Consider the following 14676-nt stretch of genomic DNA (forward strand, 5'->3'; position numbering starts at 1 on the left):
AATATAATTAGTTGGCAAACATCACATGCTCCTTAATACAGCAGTACTTTTAAGAGGAAATGGGAAACAATGCTATTAAAATAATAACATTATAATAAAACATTGATGAAGTTGCAAAATCAAAGTTGATATATAGCTTTCTAAAAATTGAGAGGGCACAGAGTGAAGTGAGAGCGGGTCTTAAGCTAAAAAAAAAAAAAAAAAGGCGCAATAATTTTGGCGCCAAAAATACAGCGCAAATTGATGGAACCTCCGAGTATGCAGAGATAACGAAGGCCTAAGGTAAGCTAAAAAATAAACATTGTTTAACTAGCCCCCATACACTAAAAAGCAGTGTTTCACAAACTCATGCTGCATTTATGACACTTAAGGAGAAATAAACAACCGGTCTCATGGCAAATACATATATTTATAAACATTTATAACTTTAAAAAAAATAAAGTGCCTTCCATAGCGGAGTGTGTCTTAAAGAAAAAAAACTATTATACTTACCATAAGACACCCATTCACATATAACAGACAGCCAAACCAGTAATTAAACATATCAGCAGAGTTAATGGTAGAGGAGTATAATGTCAATCTGTAAAAGGACATAGAAATCAAAAAAGTCCACCAGCTCCTCATATAGAAAAAACAGAATTTATGTTTACCTGATAAATTACTTTCTCCAACGGTGTGTCCGGTCCACGGCGTCATCCTTACTTGTGGGATATTCTCTTCCCCAACAGGAAATGGCAAAGAGCCCAGCAAAGCTGGTCACATGATCCCTCCCAGGCTCCGCCTACCCCAGTCATTCGACCGACGTTAAGGAGGAATATTTGCATAGGAGAAACCATATGTTACCGTGGTGACTGTAGTTAAAGAAAATAAATTATCAGACCTGATTAAAAAAACCAGGGCGGGCCGTGGACCGGACACACCGTTGGAGAAAGTAATTTATCAGGTAAACATAAATTCTGTTTTCTCCAACATAGGTGTGTCCGGTCCACGGCGTCATCCTTACTTGTGGGAACCAATACCAAAGCTTTAGGACACGGATGAAGGGAGGGAGCAAATCAGGTCACCTAAATGGAAGGCACCACGGCTTGCAAAACCTTTCTCCCAAAAAATAGCCTCAGAAGAAGCAAAAGTATCAAATTTGTAAAATTTAGAAAAAGTGTGCAGTGAAGACCAAGTCGCTGCCTTACATATCTGATCAACAGAAGCCTCGTTCTTGAAGGCCCATGTGGAAGCCACAGCCCTAGTGGAGTGAGCTGTGATTCTTTCAGGAGGCTGCCGTCCGGCAGTCTCATAAGCCAATCGGATAATGCTTTTAATCCAGAAGGAGAGAGAGGTAGAAGTTGCTTTTTTGACCTCTCCGTTTACCAGAATAAACAACAAACAAAGACGAAGTTTGTCTGAAATCCTTAGTAGCTGCTAAGTAAAATTTGAGAGCACGAACTACATCCAAGTTGTGCAACAAACGTTCCTTCTTTGAAACTGGATTAGGACACAAAGAAGGCACAACTATCTCCTGGTTAATGTTTTTGTTAGAAACAACTTTTGGAAGAAAACCAGGTTTAGTACGCAAAACTCTAAGCCATCTCCGTGGAGATGTTGCCTGTACAACGGCAAAGAGAATGACTGGGGTAGGCGGAGCCTGGGAGGGATCATGTGACCAGCTTTGCTGGGCTCTTTGCCATTTCCTGTTGGGGAAGAGAATATCCCACAAGTAAGGATGACGCCGTGGACCGGACACACCTATGTTGGAGAAAATTACTTTTATTATTTCATCATGGATCCAATAATAAACAGCAACGTTGTGGGCCTAGCTCAGCACTTCATCATGCATGATGAAGGGCTGAGCTAGGCCCGAAACATTGCTGTTTATTATTGGACCCATGATGAAGAAATAAAGGTTATTTTTTTATATATGAGGAGCTGGAGGACTTTTTTGCTTTCTATGTGGCTGTTTAAGACCTGGTAAGTCTCCTCCGTGCACTCCTATAATAGGTGCTGTCTCTTTTTGTCAGATCTGTAAAGGGAAGCAGCAGATGAATCCCTGCAACCAAATTTACAGAGCCTTATGAATAGATTTCCCATAGGTGAAAACCTGTTATCAGGTAATATTCCCTTCACATCCCTCAGACAAACACTGTACTTAGAGAGAAACTGGGCTTCAATATGCTTAGAAGCACTTTTCAGTGAAGAACCAAACAATTCATGCTTCACCACCTCCTAACGAGGCAAAGTTTTTAAAACCGAGGTATGAGTGAGGTGCAAGGTGTATTTATAGGCATTTGAGATTTGGTAAACTTTGCATCCTCCTGGTAGAAATGTGTATCCCATCAGTAACTAGCTTGTGGGCTCTCTCCAACTATATGAAAGAAATATGAGTAAGAAAAGTTGTATCAATGTACCACGCAAAGATAATATATTGAAAAAAAAAAACTGCTATTGAAGTTAACTAAAATATTTACCTTTTCACTTTGCAAATCCTTATTTTGAGGTTTTGAGTGTTACTGTTCATTTGTTGGCCACAGAGACTTCTAGTTTTATTTAGACAGATGTTGACTTTTGTGGAAAGCAGAGATTATATTGTCTCCATGTATTATGATTTTTCAGCGTGCTATACAGTTAAATTATATTGGTTTTGTAGGAGTATAAACATCCAGCCACTTAAAAAAAAATCAGTCAACTTAAAAAAAAAAATCTATACAGACCACAATGATACATTAATTCTTTTCTAGACTGTGATGACAGAACCACCTTTGGAAACAAAATATTAAGAAACTTGCTATGTTTATTAAAGCTACATCTTGTAACCTTGATGTTGCCACTCTTAAGGAACACTTACATAAAAAAGAAGAAAAAAAAGACCCAAAAAGTGAACCATTTTCTTCTATAAAATATGTTGGCAAATGGTTACATCCTCAACAAACACTGAAACATCTAGCAGGCAATTTGTCACTGTTAATATATGTATTATTGAAATAAACAAGATAAATAATAAAATATATATTTTATATTTATTTTGTATTGAAATGTTTTATATCCTATGGTCTTTATGACAGACTTCTGCCTGGCTTCTGATTAGCTGTGGATCCTAATTCCAGTGAATATCTGTAAAGAAACTGTGTGGCATGATTCCATCAAACCAAAAGAAGGGTTGAAAAAAAAGGGGAAAAAAACCCCACCTTTTTGATCCGATTCTGAAAATACAGCAAAACAAAGAGTGAACATAGAATGTCTTCAAGTTGAAATGCATTTTGTAATAAACTTGAATTTTAATAGTATACACCTCAAAGTAATTAAAAAATACAGAAACATAGAACTTTTGGTGGACGACAAAATCTCAACTCTGTGTGAAACAGAATGTGATAAGAAATCTGTCATGAGTTAGTTCAGAGAATATCAAAGCGTTAAAACGTCATTATAGAATCCTGTTTGAAGAACTCTGGAGTTCATTTGATGCTTATCAAAGTATAGGAAAGCAAAATTGTATAATTCTGCTGGATGCAGTCCTTGTTAGTGTTATTCATTCAGTCAGCATCCTAAATATCTATAGATCAGTCATAGTTGTTCTAGCGCCAAAGTTGCGGAGTTCAATTGGTTTCCCAGCATTCTTAGCATTCTGCTCATAAACAAAATGGGTGTAGTTCCTATCCCCAAGTAGTGAAGTTGAGGCAGGCTGTGTTTTTGCATTGTTTCCAACATCCTGAATGAGACCAGCAGTCCCGGTAGGCCTGCAGTGTTAAGGGGAGGAGGAATTAATATTTAGGTAAAAATTGAAATTCAGATGAGTAAAAATAAAGATGAAGCAAGATAATAGATAGTTTAGAAGAAAAAATATATTTATATTAACTCATCACTTTCATTAGCGCTGCGAACTCTGTTGGCGCTCTACAAATAACCGATAATAATAATTAAAACATAAGGTTGCAAAAACCGGCTTCGCACAGGAAGCTTTGCAGAAAGCAGCTTAGTATACTGAAGAGGATATATTTGAAAGATTTTTATTTATTTTTTCCTATTGCAAGACTGGCTTAGCTTGATGAGGTAGCCTACAATGTAACCCAAGCATTCAAGCTTCAAAAATGTTTGCCATCTTAGCACCTCCATGGAAAACTACACAATTTTATGTTAAAATAAAACTTAACTGGTAGCTGATCCATGTTTTGTGAGCAAATTTCCAAATAACCAAGTTGTTAGTATTTAAATATTTTCATAAGAAGCAAACATTATTTCATCAACATTGTTTGGCCGTCAGCTAGACTAACGTAAATGTTATGAGAAGCTTGAAATACCGGAGAAAAAAAATGTCCAGCGTTTGCTACAATAGGCAAAAATGCAGAAGCAAAGTAGCTAAAAGATAAAGTGAAGATGAATAAACTGAACACCGCAAGAGGACTCAGGAGTAATCAACATCTCCAGAATCAGAAGTGGATTGAGAACCAGAATGTGAAGAAATCAAAAGGTTTCCAAAGAACAATTAGGAAAATTTGTAGTTGTCTCCAGCACGTAACATTCAGCGTAGCGGCAGTATGCACAAGCACTATGAAATGAACAGAAGCAAATTGCAACTCATTCAAATTAAAGGAATAAGTCCAAAGATGCATTCCTCAGGCCCCACCACCAATGATCAATTAAATACACAAAGCAGGCTCCCAAATCACCAAATGATTTCATTAAGCGCTTAATTTTAATTTCAGATTCTGATAATGATTTAAAGGAAAAGCGGCACAGCACAAAAGCAAAAAGCTGAATGATCCTTCATCAGACACTCAACACTTTACAGACCTTTACTTCAGGAGAGGTTTTGGATTTTTTACAGCATGTATTTATATAAAAACACAACCAAAACAGAAAATATTCATTGACTTACAAAGCAAAATAAAATCAAAGTGAATTGTTTTGCATACTGTTCAATTTAGGAATGTAGAATATCGAACTACTCCCAAACACCTATCTTTATTTTGCACAGTATGCAAATCATAAAACTGAAGTATAACATAACATTATAACGGAGATGAAAAACACTTTTCATAAATGTAACATTTAAGCAGTTTAGATGTGATAGGATTCCTGACCTCTGATGGAAAACACATTATCCTGCAGTATGAAAATCTGATGAAAACATACAAAATGTATATCTCTAATAGCCATCTCTGAATTTTTCAGGCATTTGGTCTCTCTCTGGACCCCTATTAATGGTCATCAGTGGTGAGTGCTACTGAACCATGACATTTTTAAGGAAATGTATTAAAGGAACACTATTTTGTAAAAAAGGGAGATTCATTTATTGTAAAATTTCTATTACACTGGGCTTGTTCTCAACACCAAAGGTTACAATACCTATTACTTTTGTATAAGGATGAGACAGACTTGTTAGAAAGTATAAATAGTAAAGCATTTAATAATAATAAAAAAAGAAAAAGGTGTCAGAATTAAACGTTAGGTTAGAGCTAAATAGTGTTGCTTATTTGTCTTAAAGGAAACAATAAACACACACACATATATATGCTAGAGAAGCTGGGTGGATGAGGAAAGTTAATATGTGTAGTAACGATATCCCTAAAATTATTTTTTAAAGTTCAATTTAACTAAAAACAACTGCTTTACTGCCTTAGTGGTTTTAGGGGCAGGAACCTCAACATTTTCTTTTTCTTCTATTAACAAATTTGCTTCATTCTCTTGTTGTCCTTTGCTGAAGGAGCAGCAACACACTACTGACAGCTAACTTAACACATCTAGTTAGCCAATCACAAGAGACAAATGTGTGCAGGCACCAATCAGCAGCTGGCTCCCACTAGTGTAGGATATGTATGCATTTTCAACAAGGGATACCAAGTGAACAAAGCACATTTGATAATAGAAGTTCATTTAAAAGTGTTTTGAAATTACAACCATGCAAGTTTAATTTTTACTTTCCTATCCGTTTAACATGGTATGATTTTATGTTGTCCAAAGATATTTGGTACAAATGCATAAATATGTGCATTAACTGAATCAATGCAATTAATGGGGCAGTAAAGCTCAAATTAAACTTTCATGATTCAGATTGAACATACAGTTTCTTAATTATATTATAAAATTTGCTTCCTTCTTTTGATATTCATTGTTGGAGCAGCAATGCACTAATGGGAGCTCGCTAAACACATTTGGTGAACCAACAATAGGCAATTTATATGTAGCCACCAATCAGCAGTTTATTTCTGCTCCTGAGCCTACCTAGGTATGATTTACAACAAAAGGATACCAAGAGAACAAAGCAAGTATGTTAATAGAAGTTTAATAAAATTGGATGCTCTATCAGAATCATAGAAGTTTAATTTTGAATTTACTGTCCCTTTAAATACAAATTAATTGCTACAGAAAGGAAACATGCCAAAATTACACTGCATTATGGTTATACCTGGTAATAAGCCTCCAGTGTCATGTAAGCAGTATTAGGGAAACACAATGACGACTAGAATTACATTTTTAAACTCCTAGCATACTCCTTTGTATAAAACCCTTGATAAACAGATTTTGTTTTTGCAATCTACCCGTTATATGTGTCCCTTAACAGCTAAGGACTTTATATTTAGAAATATGTGAATATGAGAAACAAACCATTTCTTCTCCCCATGACTTGCACCAGGACTCCTTGGAAGGTTTTCAATTTCTACCAAAACAGGTCCAGTTGGAAGAGCATTCACCACAGGAAGGGAAGGCTTCATTGGCCAAACCTAGGAATATAAAGCAATGTATCCAAAATCATATCCTCGTCATAAAAACGAAATATTTATCAGAGATAAAAGCAGTAGAGGCATATTTATGAAATCAGCAATTGCATATGATCATTTCCCAATTAAATGTTAGGGTCAGCTTATTTTTGGGGTATTATATTTCAATTAAGTTTTAGCTACAAAATAATTGTTAAGAGACGAACAAGTTGCTGCCTTGCAAAGCTTATTTACTGAAGCATCATTTTTAAAAGCCCAGGAAGTAGACACTGAACGAGTTGAATAAGCTGTAATATGTAAAGGCAGAGACTAAAATGTTCTAAAATAAGTTGTCTACCAAGTAGGAATGTGTCTACCACGTCACTTCCGGTGACGTGAATCAGCTGCTTGAGGTTTGTGGCGCTCACTGCGCATGTGCTAGAGGCCCAACCTCCTTAAAAGAGCCGATTTACACGGGTCGAGGAAATATATGGCACCACATTCTTGAACGCACGGTACTGGTTGCAAAATCAGACGGAACAAGCTGTCTGTCATCGGATTTTGTAACCAGAAAGTGCGCCAGACGGGTCACAGAATCTGTACACCACCACGCAACGGCTGCAACGACTTGCACAGCTAGTAACACCTTATACTTAGTCAACAAGTTCAGCCAGTCCCTTCACTGTGAAACAATCTGAGGGGGGAGTATTTGAGACAATATATCTATCTTTGCAAATAAGAAAAGATCACTCACAAAGATTGACTCACAAAAAGAGATAACTTGTTTCAAATACTCCCCCCCCCCCCCTCAGATTGTTACACAGTGAAGGGACTGGCTGAACTTGTTGACTGAGAATAAGGGGTTAATAGCTGTGCATGTCGTTGCAGCAGTTGTGTGGTGGTGTAAAGATTCTGAGACCCGTGTGGCGCACTTTCTGGTTACAAAATCTGATGACAGACAGCTTGTTCCGTCTGGTTTTGCAACCAGTAACGTGTGCTCAGTGTGGTGTTGCATATATTTCCTCGATCAGCTGTTTGTAGGAGGTTGGGCCTCTAGCACATGCGCAGTGAGCACCACAAACCTCAAGCAGCAAAATGTGTCCACAGGAAGTGACGTGGTGAACACATTCCTATGGTAGACAACTTATTGTAGAACACCAGCCTTCAAGTTAGCCTTATTAATCAAACTTTTTAACCAGGAAGCTAAAGAAATAGACAATGCCTTTTTACCCATGCTTTGCTTGGAAACAAAATAAATAAGTTAAGGAATGACTAAATTCTTTAGTGGCTTGCAGATAGTATTTCAAAGCCCGGACCACATCCAAATTGTGTAACAACCTTTCTTTAGAATTTTTTTTTTAATTAGGACATAAGGAAGGTGCTACAAATGTCCTGACAAATATTTTCTGAAGAAATTATAGGTAAGAAACTAAAATTAGTAAGTAAAACAGCTTTATCCCGATAGAACACTAAATACAGAGGATCACAAAAGAGAACTGATAACTCAGACAAACTCTTTGCAGAAAAAATAGCCAATAGAAACAAAACCTTCCTGGACAAAACAACCGATGTCGCCTTCTGCATAGGTTCAAAGACTGCAACACTCTTCAAACTAAGCTGAGATTCCAAGGAGGAGCAATCAACCTTATAACTGTTCTGATTCTAACCAAATCTTGCACAAAGGATTGGATATCTGTAAGCTTAAAAAGTTTTCTATGGAATAAGACAGAAAAGGCAGAAATGTGACCCTTCAAAGTACTGGCTGACAAACCCTTATCTAAGCCATCATGAAGAAATTGGAGAATGTAAGGAATTATAAAGGAATGCCAAGTATAACCTAGCTCCACACACCAAGAAAGATACACTTTCAAACCCTATGATAAATTATCCTAGCAATTGGCTTACGAGCATGAATCAGGGTATCTACCACTGAGTCAGAAAAAACTGAGTAAGGATCAACCGTTCAACCTCTAAGCAGTCAGATTGTGAGATTGAATATTTTGATAAAAGAATAGACCTTGAGATAACCGGTCTGGTAGCTGAGAAAGACACCACGGTGGAACATTGGGCATTTAAATCAGATTGGCATACCAAGTCCTGTGAGGCCATGCAGGAGCTATAAAGATTGCTAGTATGTTACTGTTTGATCCTAGCAATCACCCTTGGAAGAAGCACAATTGGTGGAAAAAGATAGACTAGATGAAAAGGCCAAGGCACTGCTAATGCATCTATCAGTTTTGCTTGAGGGTCACTGAACCTTGCTCCATAACAGAGTTTTGTGATTCAGAGGAGACGCCATCAAGTCTATCTCTTTGAGGCCCCAATGAGGAGCCGGCTAATCGAAAATGTCCCGATTGATGTAATCAAGTAATCCGCCTCCGAATTGTTGACTTCTGGAATGTGGATTGCTGAAAATGCACACTGATGGGATTCTGTCAAAGCTAGAATGGGAGATACCTCCTACATTGCTAGGTAACTGAAAGTACCTCCTTGATGAGTGATATAGGCTACTGCAGAGATGTTGTCAAATTGAAATAATAAATTGAACTGAACTGGCAAGAGGCCAAGCCTGAAGCGCCAAGAAGATTGCACAACATTATAAGATATCGATTGGTAACATTGCATCTTGAGGAGACCAAACTCCCAGAGATCTCTGAGGAACCCAGACAGCGCCTCAACCTAAGAGACTTGCATCCATGGTAACTATTTCCCAGGACGGATGAAGAAAAGACATTACCAGAGAAACTAGAGATTGTGTAACGTCCACCAAGAAAGGAACTTTCTGTCCAAGAGAATTAACTGAGATAGATTGGTGTATTCTACATTCCACCGCCTTAGCATGCATAGCCAAAGAGGAAGAAGGTTTAAACCTTGCTAAAGGAATGGTGTCTGATGCTGCAACCATCAGCCCCACTACCTCCATGCATTGAGCCACTGAAGCAAGAGCTACTGACAAAAAAATCAGACAAGAAGACTGAAGCTCGAGTTTACGTTGATCAGTTAAGAAAAGCCAAATGGACATGAAATCTATAATCACACCCAAGCACACTATCTCTCACAGAAATGTTAACACAATGACAGTGGTAGGCCCTGTGTTCTCTAGACCACTGGTTTTAAAACCTGTCCTTGGGCCTCCCTAAGAGACCAGATTTTCAGGATTACCTTGGGTGAGAGCAGGTAAAATAACCATGTTTACTAATCAGCTGTTTAGTTCACCTGTGCTCTAGTTAAGATATCCTCAAAATATGGCCTGTTAGGAAGGCCTAAGGACAGGATTGAACACTATTGCTCTACACTCAAGTCCGGGATGGCTCCCCCAATTAAGAAAGTAAGTGGGTGGGCAAGGTGTTACTCTATTGGAAGAAAAGTATAATTTCATTACAAAACGTTTATGGTTCATTTACCTTTGGCCACATAACCAGACACAAAATCCTTAAACTTCTTCTTAGCAATACTCCTGCGAGAGAAACCAGTGTCCCCATGAAAAAAAATCAAACATCAGAAGGTGCTCTATACTTTGGACTTACAAGCCAGAAAAAAACATAATTTATGTAAGAATTTACCTGATAAATTCATTTCTTTCATATTGGCAAGAGTCTATGAGCTAGTGACGTATGGGATATACAATCCTACCAGGAGGGGCAAAGTTTCCCAAACCTCAAAATGCCTATAAATACACCCCTCACCACACCCACAATTCAGTTTAACGAATAGCCAAGTAGTGGGGTGATAAAGAAAGGAGTAGAAAGCATCAACAAAGGAATCTGGAAATAATTGTGCTTTATATAAAAAAATCATAACCACCATAAAAAGGGTGGGCCTCATGGACACTTGCCAATATGAAAGAAATTAATTTATCAGGTAAATTCTTACATAAATTAAGTTTTCTTTCATGTAATGGCAAGAGTCCATGAGCTAGTGATGTATGGGATAGCAATACCCAAAATGTGGAACTCCACACAAGAGTCACTAGAAAGGGAGGGATAAAAATAAACAACAGCCATTTTCCGCTGAAAAAATAATCCACAACCCAAATTATAAGTTTATTCTTAAATGACAAGAAAAACTTAAAACATCAGCAGAAGAATCAAACTGAAACAGCTGCCTGAAGAACTTTTCTACCAAAAACTGCTTCTGATGAAGCAAATACATCAAAACGGTAGAATTTAGTAAATGTATGCAAAGAGGACCAAGTCGCGGCTTTGCAAATCTGATCAACTGAAGCCTCATTCTTAAAAGCCCACGAAGTGGAGACTGATCTAGTAGAATGAGCTGTAATTCTCTGAGGCGGGGCCTGACCCGACTCCAATAAGCTTGATGAATCAAAAGCTTTAACCAAGAAGAAAAAGAAATAGCTTTCTGACCTTTCCTAGGACCAGAAAATATAACAAATAGACTAGAAGTCTTCCTGAAATCTTTAGTAGCTTCAACATAATATTTCAAAGCTCTCACCAGATCCAAAGAATGTAAGGATCTTTCCAAAGGATTCTTAGGATTAGGACACAAGGAAGGGACAACAATTTCTCTACTAATGTTGTTAGAATTCACAACCTTAGGTAAAAATTCAAATGAAGTCCGCAAAACCGCCTTATCCTGATGAAAATCAGAAAAGAAGGTTCACAAGAAAGAGCAGATAGCTCAGACACTCTTCTAGCAGAAGAGATGGCAAAAAGGAACAACACTTTCCAAGCCTGTAAAGCCCTCAAAACCAAATTAAGACTCCAAGGAGGAGAGATTGATTTAATGATAGGCTTGATACGAACCAAAGCCTGTACAAAACAGTGAATATCAGGAAGTTTGGCAATCTTTCGGTGAAATAAAACAGAAAGAGCAGAGATTTGTACCTTCAAGGAACTTGCAGATAAACCCTTATCCAAACCATCCTGAAGAAACTGTAAAATTCTAGGAATTCTAAAAGAATGCCAAGAAAATTTATGAGAGGAACACCATGAAATATAAGTCTTCCAAACTCGATAATAAATCTTTCTAGAGACAGATTTACGAGCTTGTAACATAGTATTAATCACTGAGTCAGAGAAACCTCTATGACTTAGCAGTAGGCGTTCAATTTCCACACCTTAAAATTTAATGATTTGAGATCCTGATGGAAAAACGGACCTTGAGACAATAGGTCCGGCCTTAACGGAAGTGGCCAAGGTTGACAACTGGACATCCGAACAAGATCCACATACCAAAACCTGTGAGGCCATGCTGGAGCCACCAGCAACACAAACAATTGTTCCATGATGATTTTGGAGCTCACTCTTGGAAGAAGAACTAGAGGTGGGAAAATATAAGCAGGTTGATAACACCAAGGAAGTGTCAATGCATCCACTGCTTCCGCCTGAAAATCCCTGGACCTGGACAGGTATCTGGGAAGTTTCTTGTTTAGATGAGAGGCCATCAGATCTATCTCTGGAAGATCCCACATCTGAACAATATGAGAAAACACATCTGGATGGAGAGACCACTCCCCCGGATGTAAAGTCTGACGGCTGAGATAATCCGCCTTCCAATTGTCTACACCTGCGATATGCACCGCAGAAATTAGACAGGAGCTGGATTCCGCCCAAACAAGTATCCGAGATACTTCTTCCATAGCTTGGGGACTTTGAGTCCCACCCTGATGATTGATATATGCCACTGTTGTGATATTGTCTGTCTGAAAACAAATGAACGGTTCTCTCTTCAACAGAGGCCAAAACTGAAGAGCTCTGAGAATTGCACGGAGTTCTAAAATATTGATTGGTAATCTCGCCTCTTGAGATTTCCAAACCCCTTGTGCTGTCAGAGATCCCCAAACAGCTCCCCAACCTGAAAGACTCGCATCTGTTGTGATCACAGTCCAGGTTGGACAAACAAAAAAGCCCCTTTGAACTAAACGCTGGTGATTTAACCACCACGTCAGAGAGTGTCGAACATTGGGATTTAAGGATATTAATTGTGATATCTTTGTATAATCCCTGCACCATTGATTAAGAATACAAAGCTGAAAACGAGCAAAGGGGATCGCGTCGGATGCTGCAATCATGAGACCTAAAACTTCCATGCACATAGCCACTGAAGGGAATGACTGAGACTGAAGGTGCCGACAGGCTGCAACCAATTTTAAACGTCTCTTGTTTGTTAGAGACAGAGTCATGGACACTGAATCTATCTGGAAGCCTAAAAAGGTGACCCTTGTCTGAGGAATCAAGAAACATTTTGGTAAATTGATCCTCCAACCATGTTTCCGAAGAAACAACACTAGTTGATTCGTGTGAGATTCTGCAGAACGTAAAGACTGAGCTAGTACCAAAGAGAATCTCAGGAACTGATAATGATCTGGATGAATCGGAATATGAAGGTATGCATCCTGCAAGTCTATCGTGGACATATAATGTCCTTGCTGAACAAAAGGCAGAATAAGTCCTTATAGTCACCATCTTGAAAGTTGGTACATAACGATTCAAAATTTTCAGATCCAGAACTGGTCTGAATGAATTTTCCTTCTTTGGGACAATGAATAGATTAGAATAAAACCCCAAACCCTGTTCCTGAAAAGGAACTGGCATGATTACCCCTGATAACTCCAGGTCTGAAACACACTTCATAAAAGCCTGTGCTTTTACTGGATTTGTTGGGATATGTGAGAGAAAAAATCTTTTCACAAGAGGTCTTACTCTGAATCCTATTCGATACCCTTGAGAGACAATGCTCTGAATCCAATGATTTTGGACAGAATTTATCAAAACATCCTTGAAAAACCTTAATCTGCCCCCCACCAGCTGAGCTGGAATGAGGGCCGCACCTTCATGCGGACTTAGGGGCTGACTTAGGTTTCTTAAATGGCTTGGATTTATTCCAATTTGAGGAAGGCTTTCATTCCTTGGGGGAAAGATTAGGTTTTTGTTCCTTATTTTTACGAAAGGAACGAAAACGGTTAGAAGCCTTAGATTTACCCTTAGGTTTTTTATCCTGAGGCAAAAAAAACTCCCTTTCCCCCAGTAACAGTTGAAATAATAGAATCCAACTGAGAACCAAATAAAATTATTACCTTGGAAAGAAAGAGATAGTAATCTAGACTTAGATGTCATATCAGCATTCCAAGATTTAAGCCACAAAGCTCTTCTAGATAAAATAGCTAAAGACATGGATCTAACATCAATTTTGATAATATCAAAAATGGCATCACAAATAAAATGATTAGCATGTTGCAGTAAGCGAACAATGCTAGATACGACAGAATCCAATTCTTGTTGCGCTAAATTCTCCAACCAAAAAGTTGATGCAGCTGCAACATCAGCCAAAGAAATTACAGGCCTGAGAAAATGACCTGAATATAAATAGGCTTTCCTTAGATAAGATTTAAGTTTCCTATCTAAAGGATCTTTAATAGAAGTACTATCTTCCATAGGAATAGTGGTACGTTTAGCAAGAGTAGAAATAGCCCCATCAACTTTGGGGATCTTTTCCCAAAACTCTATTGAAATTGCTGGTAAAGGATACAATTTTTTAAACCTTGAAGAAGGAATAAAAAAAGTACCCGGCTTATTCCATTCCTTAGAAATCATATCAGAAATAGCATCAGGAATATGAAAAACCTCTGGAGCAACCACAGGAGGTTTAAAAACAGAATTTAAACGTTTACTAGTTTTAATGTCAAGAGGACTAGTTTCCTCAATATCCAAAGTAATTAACACTTCTTTTAACAAAGAACGAATATACTCAATTTAAGTAGATATGTCAGTGTCAATATCTGAGGAAGGATCTTCTGAATCAGATAGATCCTCATCAGAGGAGGATAATTCATTACGTTGTCGGTCATTTGAAATTTCAAAAGACCTTTTATTTTTATTAGAAGGCGGAAACCAGACAGAGCCTTCTGAATAGAATCAGTAACAAATTCTTTAAAATTCATAGCTATATCATGTACATTAGAAGTTGAAGTAACTGCAACCGGTAATGTACTATTACTGATGGACACATTATCTGCATGTAAAAGTTTATC

At 37.9% G+C, this 14676-nt stretch overlaps 1 protein-coding gene across 1 annotated transcript in view; it reads right to left on the reverse strand.

Moving 5' to 3' along the window:
* Nucleotides 1-14676, reverse strand: part of EPB41L5 (erythrocyte membrane protein band 4.1 like 5) — a 405052-nt gene that overhangs the window by 105049 nt on the left and 285327 nt on the right. Inside the window, exons 16-17 of the mRNA XM_053712169.1 lie at nt 6595-6710; nt 3546-3725 (exon numbers count right to left, since the gene is read on the reverse strand). Of these exons, the coding sequence (XP_053568144.1) occupies nt 3546-3725; nt 6595-6710 (296 nt within the window). The remainder of the gene's footprint in view (nt 1-3545; nt 3726-6594; nt 6711-14676) is intronic.

Source organism: Bombina bombina, chromosome 1, assembly GCF_027579735.1.
Source record: "Bombina bombina isolate aBomBom1 chromosome 1, aBomBom1.pri, whole genome shotgun sequence".
NCBI lineage: Eukaryota > Metazoa > Chordata > Amphibia > Anura > Bombinatoridae > Bombina > Bombina bombina.